The sequence below is a fragment of the Eutrema salsugineum genome, unplaced genomic scaffold (genome assembly GCF_000478725.1).
Source record: "Eutrema salsugineum unplaced genomic scaffold, Eutsalg1_0 scaffold_3, whole genome shotgun sequence".
Classification (NCBI taxonomy): Eukaryota; Viridiplantae; Streptophyta; class Magnoliopsida; order Brassicales; family Brassicaceae; genus Eutrema; species Eutrema salsugineum.
In genome coordinates, this window is record NW_006256756.1 from 1,165,703 (window position 1) to 1,189,238 (window position 23,536).

At 37.8% G+C, this 23,536-nt stretch overlaps 6 protein-coding genes across 6 annotated transcripts; 3 read left to right on the top strand and 3 right to left on the bottom strand.

Moving 5' to 3' along the window:
* Window positions 1-2,442: 2,442 nt before the first annotated feature.
* On the top strand, window positions 2,443-5,858 carry LOC18015050 (serine/arginine-rich-splicing factor SR34). The gene is given in 14 exon segments (XM_024154234.1): window positions 2,443-2,517; window positions 2,734-2,830; window positions 3,107-3,172; window positions 3,305-3,379; window positions 3,489-3,624; window positions 3,702-3,748; window positions 3,851-3,908; window positions 4,015-4,064; window positions 4,165-4,221; window positions 4,303-4,506; window positions 4,508-4,545; window positions 5,336-5,369; window positions 5,463-5,563; window positions 5,650-5,858. Coding segments are annotated over 13 exon segments (957 nt in total). The 5' UTR covers window positions 2,443-2,517; window positions 2,734-2,743; the 3' UTR covers window positions 5,654-5,858.
* Window positions 5,859-6,012: 154 nt separating this feature from the next.
* LOC112085232 (phytochrome A-associated F-box protein) lies at window positions 6,013-7,336 on the top strand. The gene has a single exon (XM_024154392.1). The coding sequence runs from the start codon at window positions 6,069-6,071 to the stop codon at window positions 7,080-7,082; it is 1,014 nt and encodes a 337-aa protein (XP_024010160.1). The 5' UTR covers window positions 6,013-6,068; the 3' UTR covers window positions 7,083-7,336.
* Window positions 7,337-7,799: 463 nt separating this feature from the next.
* On the bottom strand, window positions 7,800-9,815 carry LOC18015092 (uncharacterized protein Os08g0359500). The gene is made up of 6 exons (XM_006396391.2): window positions 9,699-9,815; window positions 8,953-9,139; window positions 8,705-8,861; window positions 8,536-8,591; window positions 8,239-8,416; window positions 7,800-8,142 (listed from the first exon to the last, which is right to left on the bottom strand). The coding sequence occupies exons 1-6, from the start codon at window positions 9,701-9,703 to the stop codon at window positions 8,048-8,050; spliced, it is 678 nt and encodes a 225-aa protein (XP_006396454.1). The 5' UTR covers window positions 9,704-9,815; the 3' UTR covers window positions 7,800-8,047.
* Window positions 9,816-10,578: 763 nt separating this feature from the next.
* On the bottom strand, window positions 10,579-14,931 carry LOC18015093 (DNA mismatch repair protein PMS1). Its single transcript, XM_006396392.2, has 11 exons — window positions 14,651-14,931; window positions 14,205-14,528; window positions 12,662-13,816; window positions 12,302-12,579; window positions 12,094-12,220; window positions 11,906-11,974; window positions 11,668-11,741; window positions 11,438-11,503; window positions 11,243-11,346; window positions 10,968-11,149; window positions 10,579-10,845 (listed from the first exon to the last, which is right to left on the bottom strand). The coding sequence occupies exons 1-11, from the start codon at window positions 14,873-14,875 to the stop codon at window positions 10,699-10,701; spliced, it is 2,751 nt and encodes a 916-aa protein (XP_006396455.1). The 5' UTR covers window positions 14,876-14,931; the 3' UTR covers window positions 10,579-10,698.
* A 348-nt stretch (window positions 14,932-15,279) lies between these two features.
* On the top strand, window positions 15,280-18,881 carry LOC18015119 (bystin). Its single transcript, XM_024154153.1, has 10 exons — window positions 15,280-15,351; window positions 15,443-15,619; window positions 15,757-15,907; window positions 16,015-16,081; window positions 16,147-16,474; window positions 16,563-16,642; window positions 16,733-16,780; window positions 16,884-17,030; window positions 17,116-17,188; window positions 18,735-18,881. The coding sequence occupies exons 1-10, from the start codon at window positions 15,280-15,282 to the stop codon at window positions 18,879-18,881; spliced, it is 1,290 nt and encodes a 429-aa protein (XP_024009921.1).
* Window positions 18,882-20,298: 1,417 nt separating this feature from the next.
* Window positions 20,299-21,510, bottom strand: LOC112085131 (F-box protein At4g00755-like). Its single transcript, XM_024154154.1, has 5 exons — window positions 21,387-21,510; window positions 20,993-21,289; window positions 20,723-20,844; window positions 20,515-20,627; window positions 20,299-20,428 (listed from the first exon to the last, which is right to left on the bottom strand). Exons 1-5 carry the CDS (start codon window positions 21,508-21,510, stop codon window positions 20,299-20,301), a joined length of 786 nt encoding a protein of 261 aa, XP_024009922.1.
* Window positions 21,511-23,536: the final 2,026 nt, after the last annotated feature.

Here is a 23,536-nt window from a genome sequence, read left to right on the forward strand (position 1 = left end):
ATCCGAGTATATGTATTGGAGAGGGTGAGTTGAGGAAATGGTATTTGAATAAAATGGTAATTTATGGCTTTTATTAATGAGACAATGAGAACAGGGAGATAGTTTTTGCAAGGAATCAGAAAACGGTAAAGCAAAATTTGAAACTAGGGTATGTAGAATAGGAGGAGAAGGATGGCCAAGTCGGGAATGCCAGGATGAGATAGAGGTTTTTGGTGATGGTGAGGCAAAGAGTGTGATGGCGTTTGGTGAGGATAGTGGCCACTCGTACAGCTCCTTGTTAGTTCTGCCTTGGAGTAATCGGGCCCCCGTTCTCAGATCCTTCACCTGAAAATGAGCAGGGAAGAATTCCACAGAAACCTGGTTAGTATTGCATAGGCGGTAAACAGATATAAGGTTTTTATGTATGTTGGGGACATAAAGAACATCGGTTAATTTAAGAGGACGAGTTGAAGTGGATAAGGAAGTGGAACCAGTGTGCGAGATCGGAAGGCCTGAACCATCGGCGATGGTCACTTCTTCTCCTCCATTGTAAAGTTGGTGGAGAGACAAATTGTTCAGATCTGTAGTCAGATGATGCGTAGCACCGCTGTCGAGGAGCCAGTTTGCATTTGGGGAAGAAGCTGTGGCAAGATTCGCTCTCGGTTGCCATTGAGAAGAAGTGCTCTGAAATGGGCGAGGAGTTGGTGTGTAAGTGCCTCCATGTTGGAGTTGAGTGCAGCGGCGAGCACTATGACCATAGACGCCACAGATTTGGCATCGGCCTTGATAACCACGGGGAGTGAATTGATCTTGTCGTGGCTGGTATTGTTGTTGCTGTTGCCAAGTTTGATTATTGCGATTGTTCTTTCCCTTGTAGGTGTTCTGCCTGTTGTTGTTGTTGGAGTTGGACGGCTGCACCGTTGCTGCATTTGCGGAGAGTGGTAGAGTGGTGGTGTTCTTCACCACAGTCTGCAGTTTAACCTCATGGTTAATAAGTTTTTCATGGACCTCCATCAGTGAAGGAGGGGTATCGCGAGCCTCAATCTGGTCAGCAACGGTCTTGTAGTCCTCCGGAAGCCCCCGGAGAATATGATCAATCTGATCTTCAAGGTCCATGGGTTTACCAAGGAGTGCGAGTTGGTCGAAGCGGGTCGTGAAGCCCTGGATATACTCGTGTATCGATTTGGATCCTTTAGTCCATTCACGGATCTGGTGTTTGAGTTGTTGCTGGTGGCCGCGGCTCGTATTGGCATAGATCGATGTCAATGTGTTCCAGATTTCAGCGGAAGTCGAGGTTTTGGCAAGGAGAGGCTGGATCGTCACTGTAATAGCTCCAAGAAGTGCACTGTAAAGGAGTTTGTCTTGACGGCGCCACACCGTGTAGTCAGGATTGACGGATGCGACGCCATTGGTGGTGATCGTCGTGGACGGAGCAACGACAGATCCGTCGACATACCCGGCCAAGTCGTATCCATCAAGGAGGGCATGAACTTGACGACTCCACATCAGGAAATTGGTTGTCGTGAGCTTTGTAACATTGGTCATATTGACATTAACAATGTTAGCCGTACTGGTAACCGAGATTGTGTCGCTGGTTTCTTGAGGAGAGAGCGCCATTGGAATGAAAGGGAAAAAGAAGAGTATATAGATTTTAGGTTTCTAGGGATCGCAGCTCTGCTACCATATAGATTAGGGAACTGAATAATTCATTAGACTAAATGATTACAGGTATTTATAGTGATTATACAAGGGTTTTAGAGACTAATGATTTACAAATATATCCTTACAACATCTATATTCTACACAAACAACAAGTAACTGGGCAGACTATATTTTTATTCTTCCAGTTTTTGGTCTATTAAAAAAAAAAAAAACATCTACGATCACATGGTGTATCATTTTCTTATTATAGAAAAATAAACGATAAAGGTTATATAATATACTTTCAATAATTAAATATTTGTCATATGTTCTAATAATCACATGTATTAGTGTTCAGTATATCTTAAAGATAGAAATGCAAATCTGTTTTCCAATACATGTTTAAAATAGATTTTTAAAATATTGCTAACAGAAAAAAAAAAGAGTTAAGCTAATATTATTTTGGTCAACAGTAGTTAGTTGCTTTCTATAATGGATTAAGCACCGGAAAAGAAAGAAATCTTCCAATTGGTCATTTCAGTCTATAATATGTGAACTAATGAAAAGTGAATTTTTTTTTCCTTTCAAAAATCAATTACTATTGCGTAAAAACCGAGAATGTTTAACCATATTTTCGTAGTATTTGTTTTGATCTCTAGACGGTATTTACCAAACAGTTCATGTATCTATTATGTAATCACACCGATTAGACTTTATGCGATGCAATGCAATGTATTTTTTTAGTTTCGCGGGTTGTAAAATAAATAAATAAAATGTCACGTGAGTCACGTGATGGTCTCTGATATTAACATCTCGGCCAATTCGAAACCCTAGTTTGCTTGTTCTCGACTTTGGAGAGCTTTTTCGCCCAATCTTAGATCTCAATTTTCCATTCAGGTGAAAGTTACGCCTCTCTTCTTCTTCTGTTCCATCGGAATTTTCTTTTAGGTGAACGGAATCATTACTGGAATTTAATTCAGATTTTTACGATTAATCAAATCTCGTTAGTTCTAGGTTTTCTTCTCGTTTTTCTTAGGTTTAGCGAGTTTTTGAGTGAACGCGTATTCGTATCGATCGTTGACGTTTATGAATTGCGTTTTGATTTTGTTAAAGGAAAAAAAGAATGAGCAGCCGTTCGAGTAGAACTATCTACGTCGGGAACCTTCCCGGCGATATTCGCGAGAGAGAAGTTGAAGATTTGTTCAGTAAGGTAAATGACCCTTCTAATTCTCTAATTGGTTTTCACATAGCAAAAGCACTTGTGATTGGGTTTTTCTGTGATCAATGCGTATATGTTTACCCTTTTTTCTGTGGTTTAGATCAATAAATCAGGATGAAATTTTATGTTGTGTGAAGAATATGTGTTTACAAGATGAGCATGTGAAAGAATTTGAATGCAGTAATATTCTTGCATATGTTGTGGGATTGTGATTGTTTCAAGTAAATCTCGATAAGAATTCTTCTTCCCCTTCTTTTTGTTTTGCAGTATGGACCTGTTATTCAAATTGATTTGAAGATTCCTCCAAGGCCTCCTGGCTATGCATTCGTCGAGGTCAGCTTATTATGCAATAGCATGTTTTATGTGGGCGGGTTGTTGATTTTACATAAAGGCTCGCTTTTTGTGAGATATTGACACCACGATAGTGAAATATTTTTAATCTGATATATGATATATTTTCTTTAGTTTGATGATGCTCGAGATGCTGAAGATGCAATTCATGGTCGTGATGGATATGACTTTGATGGGCATCGTTTACGGGTACGGGTTTGTTAATCATAAGGTTTCAGAATTTGAACAATAACTTTGTTATTTTTAATTTTTATTTTACTGGTTGCCAAACATATTTGATATATGCTGGCCATTGCAGGTGGAATTAGCTCATGGTGGGAGGCGTTCATCAAATGATGCTCGTAGTAGTTACAGTGGTGGTGGCCGTGGCGGTCGTGATGGTGGTGACGGTGGTGGTCGTGGGCGTGGACCATCTAGAAGATCTGAGTACCGCGGTAAATATGATATGTCTAGGACTAGTGTATTCAAAGTTTTAGGAGAAATCTGTAAATTAATCTTTTCTACTATACAGTTGTAGTGTCAGGGTTGCCTTCATCTGCTTCCTGGCAAGACCTCAAGGTGACTACACAATTGTGGACAAATTCGTTATTGTCGTTCCTGTATTTTCAAAGATTTCTGAATCTTGACAGAATCATTTTCTTTTTTTTTCTTCTTCTGTAGGATCACATGCGTAAAGGAGGAGAAGTCTGTTTCTCTCAAGTGTTCCGTGATGGTAGAGGTAAGTGCTCATATCTTACCCGAGAATAGAGATAGTTGTCTAATCCTGTTTTTTAGTAGTCTGTAGCCTGCTTAAAATATCTATAATTTGGACAATTTATGTACAGGCACAACTGGAATCGTGGATTATACCAGCTACGAGGACATGAAGTATGCGGTGAGATGTTCTTCTTGTATCTATCCTTGATTATTTGTGTGGTCGAGAATTTGTTCATCCTTGATTACTCATGATTATACTATACTTTCATTTTTTACAGGTAAAAAAGCTCGACGACACAGAGTTTCGGAATGCATTTTCTCGTGGATATGTCCGGGTATGCTTAAGCCAAATATTCTGAGAACTCCATTTTGTTTTTTTTGTTTTTTGCACTTAACATTTCCTCATCTCATTAAAGGTTAGGGAATATGATTCGAGGAAGGACTCGAGAAGCCCTAGCCGTGGAAGATCCTATTCTAGGAGCCGAAGCCGCTCTCGCAGCCGTGGGCGGAGCCTTAGCCGTAGTCGTAGTCGTAGTCGCAGTCGCAGCAGGAGCAGGAGCAAGAGTCCAAAGGCTAAATCTTCGCGTAGGTCGCCTGCAAAATCTACATCGAGATCTCCTCGCTCCCCGCTCTAAGTCGAGGTCACCATCTCCGCGAGGGTATGTTTTATTTCCTCCTTTTATGTTTATGCTAAAGTCACCGGATGACATCTAAACATAGCATAGGGTTTAGCTCTTCACTTGAAGTCTGTTGATATCTCATTAAAATAAAGTCATTCGGATGGCTTGAGGGTGGTTTATTGAGAATGGTTATTGCTTCTAGTTAAGGGTACTTATTATTTCCTTCCGAAAGTTTGGCCTTTTATTGTTGAGACTGGTTTTGTTTACTAGATATGGATATACATACGATCAACTATAAATTGGCAATTAATATCTGGATCATGGATTTCTTGGTTGGTTGTACACAACTGTTTCGTCTCAGAGGTACAGTTGAAACTTCGGGCAACTTTGGACTTGAAACTTTCTTGTCTCCTCGTTTTCTGATAATATCCATTGCTGCTAGATGGGTAACAGTGGAGAGACACTGGATCGCATTGATATAGTGTCATCAGTATGGATCCATCGATGAGCTAGGAAAAGATATTTTCATTACCTGCAATACATCAAGCGTTCTGGATTCTCATGGAACCGATGCTGTTCTCTGGACACAGGGTTTGATAGAATTAGACTTTTATCGCTGTCCTCTGTTTTATCTTAGAAAAGCCTGTGTCTTAGTTTATGTTCAGCTAGAAATCGTCTAAAGTTCGTCTTTTTTTTTTGTTGCTTTTTTTTCATAACATTTTGCATCTCTGACATGGAATGAGGCATCAAGGCTCTTGGTGAAAACAGCTATTATACACGGAAACATATTGGAATTTTAAAACTGGATTTGTTTCTCGGACTTTTGCAGATCTCGTTCAAGGTCAAGATCTCCTCTGCCTTCAGTAAGTGATCCAAATTCTAGATCTGTATTATAAAAAGAATATTTGATCTCTATAACTCAGCTAATTATACTAATCATCTTTTGCGTGTTGCAGGTTCAGAAGGAAGCAAGCAAGAGCCCTAGCAAGCTGAGTCCAGCCAAGAGCCCTATGCGTAGCAGGAGCAAGAGCAGAAGCAGAAGCAGGAGCCCATCTCGGTAATGCAACATTCTCTTTCACTTGATTGGAACATTTTGGTTCGTTGTTTGAATCTCTTACTAACTATTTATTTGTTTGTTTACAGGTAAGGAAAAATCTTTGATATCAGGTGAAAAAAGCTGGGTTTTGTTGGAAGTTTCTCCTAAAGATCATTTCTGTATTATGTTGTTCGCGTGACTAGAGCCAGAACAAGTTGTATTTCTGGATAACTTTGAAGATCTTAACTTTATTTTTTTGTCATATATATACACTGCTACAATGTGTTTAAGATTCTCTAAACAAATCTCGTTTCTATTTGCTTAGTGTTGCGAATTATTGACTTGTTTGAATGTGTGAAAAAAACGGGTAAAATCATTCCGGTTGACTCGGGACCGGTTCGGTTTAAAATTTATAACGGTATTAAATTTAATCCGTAAAACTAAGCGAAGAGAAAATTGGATAAGAAAGTGCAGGCATACATAAAAAAATCAGAGGTTGAGAGAGAGAGAGTGAGAGCGAGAAGCAATGGCGGAATCTGGTTTCTCTCTGGTACCAGAAGACGTTGTCTTCAAAATCTTCTTCAAGCTCCAAGACGATCCAAGAAACTGGGCTCGTCTCGCTTGCGTCTGCACCAAATTCTCATCGATCGTACGGAACGTTTGCTGTAAAACGCAGTGCTATTCCGCAATCCCAACCGTCATCTCTGACCTCCTCACTTCTCCCTCCGCCTCTTCCGCTTCTTCCTCATCTTCAGCCGCCGCGGATTCGTCTCTTCCTCCTCCCGGCGGCTGGGCTTCTCTCTACAAACTCGCCGTCTGTTGTCCTGGCCTCTTCCACGCCGGAATTCTCCTCGAAAACTCCGATTTCGGTCTAGAACGTGAGCTCGGCCCCGATGAAAGCCTCAATAGACTCGATCCGATACCTACACCGACGGATCCGGCTCGCAACGACGGCGAAGTTACGAAACCAGTCGGATCTACTTTAGAAACGACTTCGTTTTGGTCTCTCTATGACGACCTCTACACCGATACTCTTTCCGCTCCTCCCGAAGATTCCGTCGAGAAAGAAGAAGAAATTGAGACGAGTGAGATCAGACCTGGACGCGATCTTCCGGTGAGGAAACGGCGGAAGATTTTCCGGTCGCTAGGTTCTCATTTAGCTTCAGGAGGTTGGAATCTGAGCCGAGAACAAGGCAACAAGCTCCTCGCGAGCAGATTTCGCGGTGATTGTCTCTACATCTGCAATTGGCCTGGATGCATCCACGTGGAAGAGAAGCGAAACTACATGTTGTTCAGAGGCGTTTTCAAGGAATTCAAAAGGTCTCGTGTTTGGAGAACGATAAACGACGGTAATCGGAGTAAGGTTTCGGGTTTGAAATGCGCGTTTTGTTCGTGCGACGAGACTTGGGATCTGCATTCGTCGTTTTGCTTGAGAAGAGTTTTTGGGTTTCACGACGATGGTGAGCCAGTTGTGAGAGCTTATGTCTGTGAGAATGGACATGTCTCTGGTGCTTGGACAGCTTTACCTCTCTATACTTGAGAGATTGAAAAAAAAAAGGTCTTTGATTCTTCTTCTTCTCAAAGTCTTTTCTAAAAATCTGAACCTTTACCTTGCTGCTGAATTGTTTCATGTTTGTAGGAAACTCGATCATTTGTGTTTTTGTTTCTGGTTAGTGTTTGAGCATTACGTTGAAGAAATTACTGTAATGGGTTTCGTTTCCATATGAAACTGATATTCACTTTCATCTTTACCCATTCTCTTACTTCATACGAACATGGATTTGGTTGAGTTTATGATTGAGCACACATTATCTTAGGATATTGCAGTAGTCTTTTTCTTTTTGTATAATCCTTTGGACCTCACTGTGTGAAACATGTTTTGTAATAAAAGTATTGAGTTTTGATACCAATATGTTCTAATTAATTGTTCACAGACCATATAATTTTGTTTGAACGACATTTGACCATATACATATATGATATATTCACAGAAGGCCATATGTCATCTTTTGTGAATCGAGAGGTCTGTTGATGACTAATATTTCGGGCTATTTTGTGGGCCTGTATAAGCCCGCTTTTGAAGAGCGAAAGGTAAAAAGTTGCAAAAGAGTCTTCATCTACCATCAGTGGCTGCTAAGACCGATCTTTCCATTTTCAAATTGAATATTCTACGTTCAATTTTAATTAGACAAATGTCTGTTTTGTATTTTGCGTTCATTACTAATCAATTTGGAAAACTTGTGCTCAACTAAAATTATAAGAAACTCTTAGAGGCCAGAGCAATAGACATAGAAAAAGGTTTCCTCACAACCTCTATGTCGATGCCAAAAATTGCAAAGACAAACAACACCGGAGCACAAATGCAAGTACTTAAACCGAAAACAGATACTTAAAACTTAAAAGTAAAACAGAGTGACACCATTTAAAAAAGACAGAAGTCATAAAGGGTTTCATGAACACGAAAGCTAAAAGATATCATATTACTTCATTTCTAGAAGAGTGTCTTCACTTGTCTCCCTTGACAGATGTTGTTTGTTCTACTGGTTTCGCTTCATCCTTAACGACTTCGTCTTTCTTGTCTCCTGATTTTGCAGTCTCTTCTGCAATTACACAAAGTCATTCAATTCAGCAAAATGCTCTCAGTTCATCAAAGATGCGGCTAAACATAAACTAGGGAAAATCTTTTAAACTTTTACCTTCATCATCACTGTCTTCAAACTCTTCCATTCCACCCATGCCTCCCATACCTCCCATGCCTCCCATGCCTCCCATGCCGCCAAGTCCTTCAAGTCCGGCCATACCGCCGAGCCCACCCATGCCGCCAAGTCCTTCGAGTCCAGCCATACCACCCATTCCACCGGCTCCACCAAAGTTCTGCAAGAAGCAAGAATAGACCATGATGTCATTTCTCAAAGCTAGACATATATATACAGGTAACAAACCGAGATATCCATATCTATGAGATAAACAACATTCACAAGCTAGAAACAAACCGAGAAATCCATTCCACCCATTCCTCCCATTCCTCCCATATCCATATCTCCAGCACCTAAATCAAAACAAATACACACACACACACACACGGGTTAACAACTCCAAAACCTTTTATATAAAGTGCAGCGAGTGTACACAAGAATATAAGCTTTTAAGATAAATGCTAACCAGCGTTGCCTTCGTCGTCCTCATCTACCCACTTGTCCCAGTCCACCTTGACATAGTGTGGCGCTTTCCCTCCACGGATTAGCTTATTCCACCTTTCCGGCTCCGCTTTCTCTATTATGCAGAATATGCTTCTTTCTCCGATGTTAATTTTGCTTTCCTAAAATGGGGAAAAAAGGTCCATGATTTAGAACTTTACAGGCAACAACAAGAAGCCAAACAATGGGACCAGGTTAGTCTACGAAACTCACCTCTACATTGACTTTGTCGTGAAGTTCGAGTTTAAGTTCAAAAACGTGGTTTTCTGGACCAGCTTTTGCAGAGAAGTCAAAGACTCCTTCCGGGTTAAGATTAACCTTTGCGTCCTTAGAATCAGCTAATACTACAGTGAGGAAGATCTTGTCCGTAGTCTCGGCCCACTTCACTTCGGGATGGCGACTATAAAACACATGAAAATCAATTACTTTCGAGACCAAGAGCATAGCAAACATAACAAAAGAGAAACACCAAACATATATGCACAATTAAGACACCAAACAAGTAATTTAACAGTCATTTGATTCTATAACGTAAACTGAAACTTCATTAGTACAAATATCTCTGCAACTTCAGCAAATAAACCCTAAAACCTAAATGCAACTGTTTTAAGCTTACGAGAGGAGATTGATACAGCAATATTGATATACAGTTGACGGCGAAAATGGTAAAGAGAACTTCCGGATCCAACACAATAAACCCTAGACCCGAATTTAAAAACCCTAATTTGATTTCCGCATTCCCCAATAATCCAATAAAAGTGTAACCCTAAATCCACCGATACTATAAAGAAAAGAAGTCTCGAAGACAAACCAATGAGGAAAAACAGAGATTTAAGGGACAAAGCAAAAAGAAAAGCAAAAATAACACACGAGGAAATTCGAGAAGCACGATTCATCAACGGGAAGAGTTGATCAGAGATCCCAATAAGCAAGATTAATGAAAAGGAAATGTTATCTACCTCATGTTTACTGGAACGTTGTAGAAGAACCCTAGAGAAGAGAAGAAAACCCAAACGGTGACGCAAAGTTCAGATTTTTTTTAATTACTTGTTTTGATCGAGAGAAAAAAAAAACTTGTCTTTTGTTGCTCCACATAGATTGTGTTATAGTGCTCGAAGCGATTATCCTGTACGAGCTAGTGTACAAAACGTTAGGTGGGTCATGAATAATCAAACGTTGATGGCTTGGAAGGCTGGGATTGTTACAGGTTCAACGGTTGAGATGAACACTTTCAAATTTAGGGTTTAGGTGGATTTAAATATTCGGTTAAATCGATCCAAACTTAAACCATTCAAAAGATTAATTTTTTTTTTCTTCGGAAAAAAAAAGGTAAATGTAATCATTAAACCCACACTCACAAATTGAAGCTCTGATTTGACAAATAAACTTTTAAAACTATAAAGATTTTAGAGAAAGTTAAAAGTCTAAATTTTCTCACAGCTTTCTTTTCCTATTTTTTCAAATAATTCACACTTAAATTTTCAAAAACTAAACATGTGATATTTATTTTTTTTCTAAAATCAGAGCTATTATTTTACAGCCAAAATTCTTTATAGTTATAGTCAAAAATTAAAATCTACCACCACAATTCTTCTCAATCAAACCCTTAATCATCCCAAGACCACCAAAGCAGCATCCATTTAAACCAAATGAAATTCATTTTGTTTGATTTGGGGGAATAAAAACAGGGCTTATATGGTATTGGGAGTTCTCATTGATTTAGAAACCAAATCAAAATATTTGTGTTACTAACTCACTAGACGGAAGTGTTTATCAAATGTGGTTTTGTTCTATCTATGAATTTTTTAGAACCTATGTAATTGTACATAATAAATTAACCCGTTAGTGACCAAGAAAATTTATTTACAAATTGTATTCATAAAACATAACCGAGTGTTAATTGTTAGGGGGTTCTCACGTCTCTAAATACTTAACTCTTTATTATTTATTTTTTTGAGTTCATGAGAGTGAGATGGCTGCATCATCATCACCATTGTCGTCATCAGGTAATGTGAGTAAAGTTGTCAAGTCGACAAGATGACGCATCGTTGGTCGTCCGTGCGGACAGTTCCAAGGAGATTCCAGATCTGCCAAGTGTTCTACTATCTGCACAGAAAGATTTGTTCATACAACTTACTCTTCAAGTTGAATTTAGTATGAGATTTTGATTTCTAACATTAGTTATTAAAAAGAAGAAGGAGAGGACATTCATTTGTATATTGGTTTACCTTCTGCATTTCGTTTTTTCTGAGTGGATCTCCGATCATCACAGACGATCTGCATGCTCTCGATGCTAGCATTGCACGGACTCTCGATGGACAAACCGAATCTGTTTTGCTGCTTTTGTAGCTACTGATAACTGAACATTCCCCGTGGTTATCTCCAAGACTTGAGATTAGGTCTTTAAGATCTGCCCAATACGTTAGAGTAATCAAGAACATGTCATGCAAGAAAAACGAAAACATTATTTGATGCAGTAGAAGCAAGGTAAACAAAAAGGAACCTTCGACTCCGAAGGTGATTTTCTTGCTGTAGGGAACCGCTCTCAGTCTAAAATGTCGTCCAGGAGGAGCACTTGGATTCTCCTCTAGAAGAAAGCCATTCTCCCTTGAAAGTTGTTATATATACATATCAAATCTCTAAACCAAAATGTCAAGAATAAGAAATTGATACATGGTAAATAACGGTGATCCTTTACCTGATAACATCCATGTGCATTAAGATTGTAACTTCTTCTTCTGCAGAGAGCTCCAACGTCAAAGGCCTGGTTTTGGTAGAAAGTAAATAAGTACGGGTAACACGATTGATAGTAGGGGAAGAGAGATACTAGTGATTGTTAAACTATCTCTAAGTAAAATGGAACCTTGTGAAAGTGATAGCAGTGAAATGGAATCAAGAACCTTAGTTTGAGATCACAAAGCAACTCACTGGAGTAAGGGTTGCTGGTTCAAGACAGTTGACCTTGCTAGGTGTTCGAAGTTGAATTTCTCGTCGGCAGCATGCTGCCCATTTAAAAAACCAACCATTTAATTCAAAAAACAGGCACAGAGGAACAAACTCTGAAACGATGGAAACTTCTATTTTCCACAGCTCAACCAAAAACTAAATAATTAGAAGGAGAAAAAAAGTAAAGGGGGTGAAAGCATATGCATATACGAAGACTCACCTGATCCACAATGAACAGATCTCGATCTAGTTTTGCAATGATGAATCCAAGATTGAATTGCCCGAGTACCTATCACACAGACACATATATAAATCTCTCTCCACAGAAGCCAGGATAGAGCAGAATAGAAAAACACTATAAATCGATCTTTCAGTGCTGAGATACTGACTAGTTAATGAGATAGTAACCTGCATTCTCCTGAAATCCTCTTTTCGGAAAAGCCTTTCAAGCTCAGAAGTAGCCGCAGCTAAAGCTCTTGCCTTTCGCTCTTCATCATCCGGTTGAGATAACTCTAATGTTGCAGCGGCAAAGCACCTGTAATTTATCATTTTTTTAAGCATCCAATTTCTCTGACTGCATAAAGAACACACAAAAGAAGAATGAAAGAAATCTTACCTTTTAGGCCGTGGCGTGTTCATACATTTCGATACATAACCTGTGGACTGTATTCTCGACAGCCTTTCTAACCTCCTCTTCCTGAGGTTTTGAAAACTAAACTCTAATGTGGAAAACATTTTTGGACCGGTTGACTGAGCTGGGGAGTCTAGCACTGTGGCAACAGGTCGCAGTGGCTGGCTGCAACGTGGATTGTCCTCCAAAATCCTTTCTGTACCCCCCTCGGTGCGTGTGTTATCTGATGCTGGTTCTTCACAAGATATTGGTTTTTTAGGTTCCTGTAAACGAAATAATGGTTAAGCAACATAAAAAAATCAGCAAACTACTAAGACATGGATGTTACTACAAAAGCCTACTTACTCTTCTGTGGCTTTCAACATTATCAGTATGGGTTCCAGGAGAAATCCGATCTCCTAGTTCAGAGTCCATTTCGTTTGGCGTCACATCTTCCTTCGAGACGACCATACCATCAACCTCATCACTTTCCATCAGACATCTTGCAGCCAAAGCACGAACTTCAAATTTGCTTTTCTCCACACGAAAACCAGGAGTGTGGTTTCTGAGGACAGGTGTCTCAGAGAGGATGGTGCTTATGTTTTCATGTTTTCTTTTTCCCACAGTAACAAAAGTATTTAAAGTTGACTGGGAAAAGCTAGAGCGATTGCTTAAGTCTTTACTGGCATCAGTAGTAACTTTCTCAATCACATTAAAGTGAGGCAAAGCTTTACTAGCTGTCTTGTTAGAGTGAATTACAGATAGGGACTCATCATTGACTGATGAAGAGCTTTCCCCTTTCTTAGTCCCACGTGCCTTGATGTCAAATTTGAACTTCTCCAATGCCGAACTATCTTCGATCTCAGCCTCCCTTGAGGGAGAAATTTCCTTTTCAACAGCTTCTGCAACGCTGGTTTTAGAACCGACATCAAGAACAATCCCTTTTGACAGGAGATTTGATTTCTCCTGAAGAGATGAAACTCCAGCCTTCTCTGGTTGCTCGGGATTCTCCTCGAGCCTATTAACGGTATAAGATGCATTACTAGAGGAATATATCTCGTTCAGACCTTCCCTCAGAGAACCCATAACAGAAGTCTCGTCAGAAAAGAACACCTTTCTTTTATCAGGCGTGACATTCAAATCACATGCTCCACCAGGCACAATAAAATCCAGAATGGCAACCGGATATTTCCGAGAACTTGTATCTTTATATAACTCATTCACCAATTTGCTGACTTTCGGCATATCTACAGGCCGACCATTTATAAAGAAATACTGTCGATCTGCCATATTGCGTCCAGTACCTTGTCCAGGCTTGGAAAGAAACCCTTCAACTCTACAATCATCTGATATACATATACTTACTGGTTGTAGACTTGTAAAGGTGCTCATGCCGAATACTGTTACAATATTATCTTTAAGTGAACCCCTCCCTTGTGTGTTCAGCACAACAGACTTTGGGGTTTTCTCAGTCGTGTTAGAGCAGACAAAGCGCACTCCTTTCGCAATAAGTGCATATGCCTGCACAAAGGAAAAGAACAGGAGGAACACGATTGGAGAAGTCATTGGTCATCATTGAAACGGAGGCTTATTCTAGGGTAAGAAACTGAGCTTAAAACAGTCTGTATAGTAAATATACTTCCCAGCATTATGATAATTCCCGTTCTACTGTAATCCACATTAAAGACAGAAAATAAACCTTCTGAAAACCAATGTCATTCCAACAAGGAGAATATATATCAAACCATAGAAAGTCTGTAATATTAAATCAAAGAAGCTTAGCTATAATAAGGAGAGTGATCACTGAAGTATCCATTAAGATATATAAGTATCATGTAACCAAGAAACTATTATCAGTTGCAATCCAAACAAGTGTGAAGATTATCGAAGTAACCAGTAAGAAACTCACATTCAATAATGATACAAGCTTTCCATATTCTTTGCGTATATTGCGTTTGAACTCTTTGCATCGTACAGGTAAATTAGTAAACAACTTTCTCACAGTGACAGTGGTACCGATCTGGCGAGCAGTCTTCTTCTCAGCAGTGAGCAAGCCGGAATGATCAAAAGTCAAGAGCGTAGCAACCGGCTCGTTCTTGGTTCTTGTCTCCACCGTGAGATTTCCCAAGGCACAGAGAGAACTTAAAGCTTCTCCTCTAAAACCAAACGTAGTCAAACCCTGAAGATCTGTGAAATCCTCCAACTTAGAAGTATGGTGCTTGAGTGCGAGAACCTGAAGCACATAGAGGGAAAGTGAGTAACTTTCGAAAAGGGCAAAAAACTCCACACCGGAAACGGAATAGACCCATCTCCAATTGAACAATTACATATCTGAAATCAATCGGAGATTCGTACCTTGAAATTGGTAGGAGAAATGCCACAGCCGTTGTCGATGACCTGAAAATAGTCTTCGCCGTAGTCTCGGAGGTTTATCTCTATACTGGTGGCTCCGGCGTCGAGACTGTTCTCGACAAGCTCCTTGATAGCCGAGGAGAGGTCCAAGATGACTTGACCGGAGCAGATTCTGTGAACCACACTTCTGTTGATGGGTCTTATCAACGGAGACGAGTCTCCTTGCATATTCAAAACCCTAAATCAAATCGATTGAATCTCTCCAAATCAAATCGACACCGTAATCTAGAAACGTGAGAAGCTGAGAGAGAGTAAAACCCCTAGGTCTGGTTCTGTGTGTTTGCCGCCAAAAATCGAAGCTGAGGATTGTATGTGTTGTTAGCGTTTTCAGCGTTTGGGAATTTCCCAGTATAGTCGTTTTGCGTTTTAATTTTTGTTTTCGTATTGTCAGCCCATTTTTATTAACTTCTAAGCCCATTGGGCCTGATTTTCAAAATTCAAGCCCGTTTGACAGTTAATATCCCGTTAGGGCCACGTAATTGATACTAGGTTAGGTTTAAGGCGTTTTCTTCTTCTTCACATTCTCGACTTCCCCTAAATTCTCTCAGTCTATTATCTTTGACCATATCAAAATGGCGTTTAAGCGAAAATCTCAAGCTACCTCCCTCGCCTCCTCCTCGAGGAAAGTTCGCAAACCCCATAAGGTGAGAAAGCCAAAATTCTTCCATATACGTTTAACCTAATTTCGTGGATTGTATGGAATTGATGGGATTTTGTTACGTGGATTATGTGAAGCTAACGGAGAAGATCCTGAAGGAAGCGTATGCGCAGCAAAGAGAGGTCGAGGATGAAGAGAACGCCGAGAAAATTCCTATGGCCGCCTTTTTCAAGAAGGCAGTGTATGGTTTGAAAGATGGTATCGATGATTTTGATGAGCAATCGCAAGAGTTTCAGAGCGAAATTTACTACCAAGTGAGATTTCTTTCTCTACATTTTCTGGAGAGGTTATATTTGACTGTTATGTAAGCTTTTAGATTTCTTTCTTTGTGTTTATGTGATTGAGAATGAATACAAACTGTTCAAAAATAGCTGCATTACATTGTGACCAGGATATGGCCAGCTGCGAGAAAGAAGAGGACAAGTTATTACTAGATGCATTCTTTCACAAGGATGGGGCTTCAATAGCAAAACGTCTCTCTAATGCTATTGCTACTTCTAATTCTGTCAATGAGCTTGAAGATAAAGATGTTGCTGCTACAGGTTTTGCTTTATATATACCTAGCTATATATCTCATATCTGTGTGTGTGGAAATTATTGTTTGTATGGCTAATCCTTTCTTGCTGGATATATTTTGAGGGTTGTATAGGTTCAGCTTCTCTTTCAGTAACTACTACTCCCATGTCTAAGTCTAGTGCCATTGACTATTTTGAAAGGTAATAACCTTCTCGTCTTCTTTTTGAGTTTTGTGGTTTCTGATATATAACCACCACCAAACGAAACTATGCAGGCTGGGAAAGTTTATGAGTGTATACACACATGGGAAAGTGCCGAAATTTCTTAACCATATTACTAGACTTGAAAATTGGGATAGTTTATTGAAGTTGAGCCAACCAGAGAATTGGTCTCCCAATGCCATGTACAAGGCTACAAACATGTTTGCCTCCAGCACCAAAGCTGAACGCTTCTATGAGCTTTTTCTTCTTCCTAGGGTGAGACAAGATATCAGAAACCACAAAAAGCTACATTTTTGTCTTTACCAATCTTTGAAAAAGGCACTGTTCAAGCCCAAAGGATTCTACTGTGGAATCATAATTCCCCTGTGTAAGGTATGTGTGTGTGTGTTATTTTTTTTTAATCTTTTTTTTCTGATCTTTGTATTCCTAATTTTCTCTAAGTAACTTGCATGTTTGTTAGTCTGGAACATGCACCGTCACCGAAGCTAAAATTATAGGGAGTATAATGCACAAGTTTTCTATCCCTGAAAATATTTCAAGGTAACAAGGATTTACCTCTATCTTTTTGAAAGTTTTGCCAGAATATTAAAGAAATAGAAACCAAAACAAAATTATATACATAAACTGCAGTGCCGCCTTGGTATGTTTGGCGGAGATGGAGTTTCTTGACACAACAAGGTAAATGCAGGATATAACCTTACATCTACATACGTAGGTATTCAGATTCTATATCGTGAGCTTTTCTTGGTTACATTGTGTTTTTGTTTGTATGTGTGTGCAGTTACTTCATGAAAGTTGTTTTGGAGAAGAAATATGCGCTTGCGCATCTGGCTATTGATGCGGTGGCTGCTCATTTCTTGAGAGTTCATAAAGAGACAAAACTTATGCCGGTCATTTGGCACCAAACTCTTCTCGCCTTTGTGCAACGGTAAGGAAGGAGAAGATTTGGTTCATTTCAGACATAAGTATATAGTCAGCTTTTGCCTCTCATGTGAAAACCTCTGCTTTTTCAGGTACAAGCATGAACTAAAAAAGGAAGATAAAAAGAATCTCACAAGTCTACTTGAGAAGCAAAATCACAAACTTGTATATAACTACTTTTCCTTGTCTAACAAAATCACAAAAAAAAAATTCTTCTTTCTTAACTTAACCTTATTTACCATATTTTTTTGCAGATTACTCCTGAAATTGTGAGAGAGCTTGGGTGTAGCAGAAACCGCGGAGAGAAGGAGGATAATTCACGTTCAACTTCTACTATCAACAACAAGCCGATCAAAGAAGACTTGTTTGACATGCCACAGGTTCCAATAGAAGAAGACTAGTACTGATTATCGATTTCCGGTCTTTCTATTATCGGCAATATTGTGAACCATGAGTGAACCTTTTTTTGCTTTTTCCTTGATTTACCAGAAAGCGTGATTTTTGTTTTTCGTTAACTTGCTATTTGTGCTAAGAAAATAAAGAATAACTTGTTTTAAGCTTAAACTCATTCTCGACTGATATTGTATCTGCTTGAATAAAAATAAAATAAAAATTCTGGCCAGACTGGCCTTAGAAACTTGATTACATATCTGCATCATGATAAAGGGAAAACATACCGAAACGAAACACACAACTTGTTTATGCATTGGTTTTCATATATTAACAACTCGGTTTGTGTTTGAGAATTATTCAATGTTTAATTCGTTTTGGAAAACCGAGACCGCATATGCCCACCTTAACACACATGAATGTTTGTAAATTTTAAAATAATTAGGTTTTTGAGATTCTGATTTTTCCATTTAGACATCAATACTAATCAGGATTTCACAACAAATTGCAACAGATAAATAAAGACGCACAACTTGAGGATGAAGTTTTTAGCGTTTGGGAATGGACAACTACATGCCTTTTGCGTCTTGATATCACCTATATATTAATTGACAATATTGTTAGAAAATACCATTTACTTGATGTGTTATTTACTTCTTGACACGTCAGAGAAACTCTCAAAAACTTTAAATAAGTTTAAATGAAAGGGAATAGGAGTATATAAAAAAAAACTGATCGGTGTAGAATATTTATATGGTATGTCACTCACATTAAATTGTTAAAGAATCTATTATAGTACTATTAAATATTATACTAACCATTTGTCAAAGTGAAATTTACCAATAGTACTATCTGCAATGTCTTGGAACCTTATAACTAGACCTACTTATAACACAACCGTAATTAGTTTGGTTTGGATCAGTATTGATAGATTCAGTGAGTTTGGTTCTGACTAAGCTGCATAATTTACCGATTATAAATCCCAAATCAATTGCACTTTTGCCCATCTATATCTATGTAGAAGGCATTCATATCATAACTCATATCTAGGTGTTTAGTCCGCGACTCGCACAGACGGAAAAATTTTAAAAACAAAAAAATAAAATGTTATGCTATAAATTGAAAAGAATGAAAACAACTATTTAATACATAAAAAATCAAAATAAATTAACTATAAAAAAGTAAACATAACCCAAAATTAATTACTTAAAAAAAAATATTTTATAACTGAATAATCCACATACTAATTTAATTAAGATAAACTCTAGTTTTTGTTTCATATTAACCTTGTTTTGTTAACCTTGTTTACCACATTTTGCAGATTACTCCTGAAATTGTGAGAGAGCTTGAGGGTAGCAGAAACCGCGGAGAGAAGGAGGATAATTCACATTCAGCTTCTACTATCAACAACAAGCCGATCAAAGAAGACTTCTTTGACATGCCACAAGTTCCAATGGAAGAAGACTAGTGATTATCTATTTCCTTTTGTTGCCAGAAGCTTTATGGTAAGATATTAAAATTATTATGTTTTAAGCTTGTATCCATTATCGACTGAGCAATTACTCTGTTTTCAGAAAGCGTGATTCTATCTGTCTGTAAGTTTCTGCTTTTCTGGTGCTAGTTTTAGGTAATTAGCTTTATAAATATATATATATAAATTATCCGTGATAAATATATAAATATATATATGTTTATAATCTTAATAAATAAATTATCCGTGATAATAATTTTTTTTTGAAAATATCCATGCAAATCCACTAATATAGTTTTTTTTAAGATACTAATATCCACTCGCACGATTGTTCTTGACATTAATAATTTTGAATTGAGATGAAAATGTATATTTTATTAATAATGAAAGAAAAATGTATTTGATGATTCATATTGGACACTGAATATGTGGATACTAGTATAAAAACTATAAAATATAGGTTTTCATTCAATGAAATGAATACATTTGAAATATTTCAAATGGTTGATCATATTTTTCTTAGTGGAGTAGAGATGGTAGATATTATTATTGAATTAAAGGAACATACATATATATTTAGTAAAACCAGATGAGTTGAAAAATGAGAAATGACATAAAATTGCGTAGTCATAAATTGTCATGTTTTTATATTTGATAGACTCCACTAAATCTAAATGTAGGTCACAAAAATACTATAATGGAACATATCTCTTCCATGATTTTCGTGTAACATTGTGGGAACCATCTTGAAACAAGGAACCTCAAATGTTAAATATGGGTAAGGGGATAAATTATTGGGATTTATGACTACATAGAGGATTACAAAAAATAACCCGTGCTACCAATCCCGAGTCTACATATAAAGAAAAAAGAACTCTATAAATTTATGACTACATAGAAAATTAATTTTAGAAATCTATAAATTAATAACTCTATAAATTAATAAAATATTAAAGTCCCAACATTATTAATTTATAGAGTTTTTACTGTATATTGGTCCAAGTAATCCAATTAACTTTGCTAGAAAAATAATTTTAATAAATCTGAATTTTTCAAAGTTTATCTAGAGGTGGAAAGTAGTCTGATACAATATAGATTAGTTTGTAGAACTACGATATTCTGTATTAGTTTGACAGCTAGCTTTGACTATAGTTACTAGTGAGTTGGATTTAATGGAGTATTAGCCAAGGAACACAAGAAAACAAAATAGCTGATAAGTACACTATTCCATTGACGTCCACTTGAAAAATAAAGGAAACATAGAGTTTTAAAGCTCATGCAAAAGTAAGGATAAACTGTACTGTTTTGTGAAAGTGGCTCTCGTCAGTGAGCATCGGCATTCAAGAACGTCGCTAGGTCACGAATGTCAGCATCATTAAAACCATCCAGAGTAAGATGGTTACGCTCAAGTGCTCTAATTAAGATCTCTCTTGATCTTTGGGTCCAAGTAGCTGATGGCATCCAACACCAATTGCCCCGACGGCGAAATCCTTGTCCTAAACATATCAGCAAGAGATACCCCGAGAATTTGGACTCTCGACACGCTGTAAGAAAAAAGGAAAACAATGTCATATATATTCATACAAGAAACAAGATAACCAATGTTAAGGAAAAAGAGACGAGTGTTTACCGTATGTAGTATTGTGCTTCAAATGGGTGCTTGTCCACAAAATCGGAGAGCTCAAGGACCATTTGCTTGTTGATGCAAAGAAGAGGCATTGGGAGCCTAACCTCCAGCTGACCCTGTGTTGATTACTTAATTAGTAGTGTATGAGTTTAATAAAAAGGTACAAATAAAGTAATAAACATGTTTTTTTAAGATGCATGCGGTTACTAACACTCGAGGGTATTTGGTAAGTCTCTGTGCTATAATTCTCTTTGAATCCGGTTCCGTCGTTGCTGCCAAAGAAGAAGCGAACACGTTGTGCTCTGAATGTTGGAGAACCAGGGAGACTCACGTCTAACAAAAGATATAGTATAAAATGTCATAGAACATGAAAATAGAAGGAAAAAAAAAAAAAAAAAGAAAACAAGAAAACACAAAATGCCATAAAGTTGGAGTATTGCCTTGGAATGGGCTTATCATGAAACCATATGCAATGCAAGACACAACTCGGGCATATTGTAAGTCAGAGTCTCCGTTCCAGATTGCACTTCTCGTCCTTTGCTTGACCATTGTCGACTCTCCATGGATAGTAAGGTGTTTTGAATGCTGAAATCAGGAGAAAGAGTGGAAGAGGCCAAAACTGCTTCAATGGTCAGGTCAAATAGCTTAGCATACTCCATCGCCCTAATCAGTAATGCATAAGCTGTGCTCTCTTTGTTGTATTCAAAACAGACACCGGCGGTATCAGCTAAATCAGCTTTTTTCAGAAACAAATTCTTGACGAAACCATTACTAGTCACTGCAATCAATTCCAAATGTAGAGTGAGCAAAAAGTAGACATTTAAACAATCATATAATCAATCATCAAAAACAGATTTAAAGAAAAGAAGCACAACCAAAATGCTTCCACGCGTGTGAGACAGCAGCCAATCGAATGAGATCATTCGGGTCATCAAAAATGGAACAGATCACCACGCCGACGTCTGTTGAAAAATCCTCTAACCAGTAGGCAGTACCCATGGAATACACACACAGACAAATCAAGGCACAAGACAATGAAGACAGACAATGTAGGCACAGACGATGCATATCAAGTTATTATTGTTGAATGCAGAGGAAGAGAAGCAGTACAGGAAAAAACCAAATCAGACAAGAGACTGGACACCACTAAGAGGAAAATACAAAAAGCGTTGTGTTATCAGTCTATGTCGTTGAGAAGGAGTCGCAACAACGAATGCTCTAGGAGTGTACGGGAAAAAAATCTAACCAAACGAAACACAACTGAAAAAGAGAATCAAAGGAAAATCGACCCTAATACATTAGAAAGAACCAGAGAAACCCAAGAACTAGAGAGCCCAATCCTCACAAAAAAAACAGACATTGGTGCAATGCGAAATTAATTTCTTCTTTCTTGTCCGACGACTTGCCCGATGTCTTTGTTTAATTTCTTCTTTCTGAAGTTTTAGAGAAACCCTAGAATTTGAACGAAGAAGAAACGATAAGAGAGAGAGCTGAGAGACACTTAGAGAGAGACAATGAGAGAAGAAGAGTAACTAGATACAAGGTTTACGAAGGAACAATTATTATAAAACGAACTTATTTTTACTATAGTATACGCCAAATATCTATATACATTTATTTTTACTATAGTATACGCCAAATATCTATATACACTCTTTTTTATAGTATTTATTATAATTAAACTAAACTTAGTTCTACAGAAAATCCGAATGAAGCAGAGAAAACTTAAATAAACCCGAGATGCTCCGACAAGGTGGATAAGCCGAAGTCAGAGACCTTGAGTTTCTTGCTTGTCCAGGAGTAGATTCTGCGGTTTCATGTCGTGGTGAGAGACTCTGTCTTGGTGAGAGACTCTGTCTTGGTGAGAAAACCGGTTGGTGGATCGAATCTGCCATAACATTCTCCTGATTGTTGTCCATGACATTCTCCTGGAAAATGCAAAAAAAAAAAACACACTTAAAATTGGATATGAATTCATCACAACATATTCTTTAAGACACACGAATCGACCAGCTGAAGTGTGCGTTTCCACAGGAATTTGATACAAATGATAAGCTATACATAGGCATTACCAACAAACTATGGCATTTTTGTGGGATGATTAAATTTGCCTTTTATGTTTTCCATGTAGTTGAATTCTATCATTTGGATCAGCAATTTTTTTCTGTAAAACTGATCATTGTACTTCAAAGGGTTGAGATGACATGTATTGCCAATAGCAATAAACTCTATTTTTTCTATGATAATTCAAATTTCTCTAGATTTTCTAGATGTTAGTTTTAATATTACAGATTTTTTCTTCTCGGAAATTGTCTGATATAGGAAAAATTTTCATGGTCCTAATTTTTTTAGGTTTCTATGTAAAGAGTATTCAAGATACGATAAACCTAAGTACAAAGCTTGTCATGAGAATTAAAAAGTTAGAATTAAACTTAGAAATAAGAAAAAATCGGTTTCTCCCCTATATTTGAACATAAAATTTTGTTATATGTATTCATTTTTTCTGAACTATCTTAACCAATAAACCAAATCCATGTCGACAAATCCATGTGGTTGAGCTAGGAGGATTCGAAACAACGAATGCTTAGGAGTGTACAAAAAAATCTAACCAAAAGAAACAAGGCTGAAAAAGAGAATCAAAGAGAAATCGACCCTGATACATCAGAATCAGAAAGAACCATAGAAACCCAAGAATTAGAGAGCCTAATCCTCACAAACTACATAAATACTCCTTCTATCAAAGCCAGATTGAACCAAATCGATCAAAGCCAGATTGAACCAAACCAAATCACAGATATTAGAAAACAAAATTACTTAGACGCCGTGAATCGGTATGGAAGAGAAGGGCAAGATCTAGCTGAGCAAAGGATGATGAGATGTTTCTGTGTGCGCTTAGGGTTTTGGTGCTACCATATACAAACTGTCTGTACAGTAAAAGTTTTTATTTTTATATAATGGCCCCCCTTAAATACAAATGTCTCATTTAAACCCAACATTCTTTACTACATGCCAATATATCGAACTC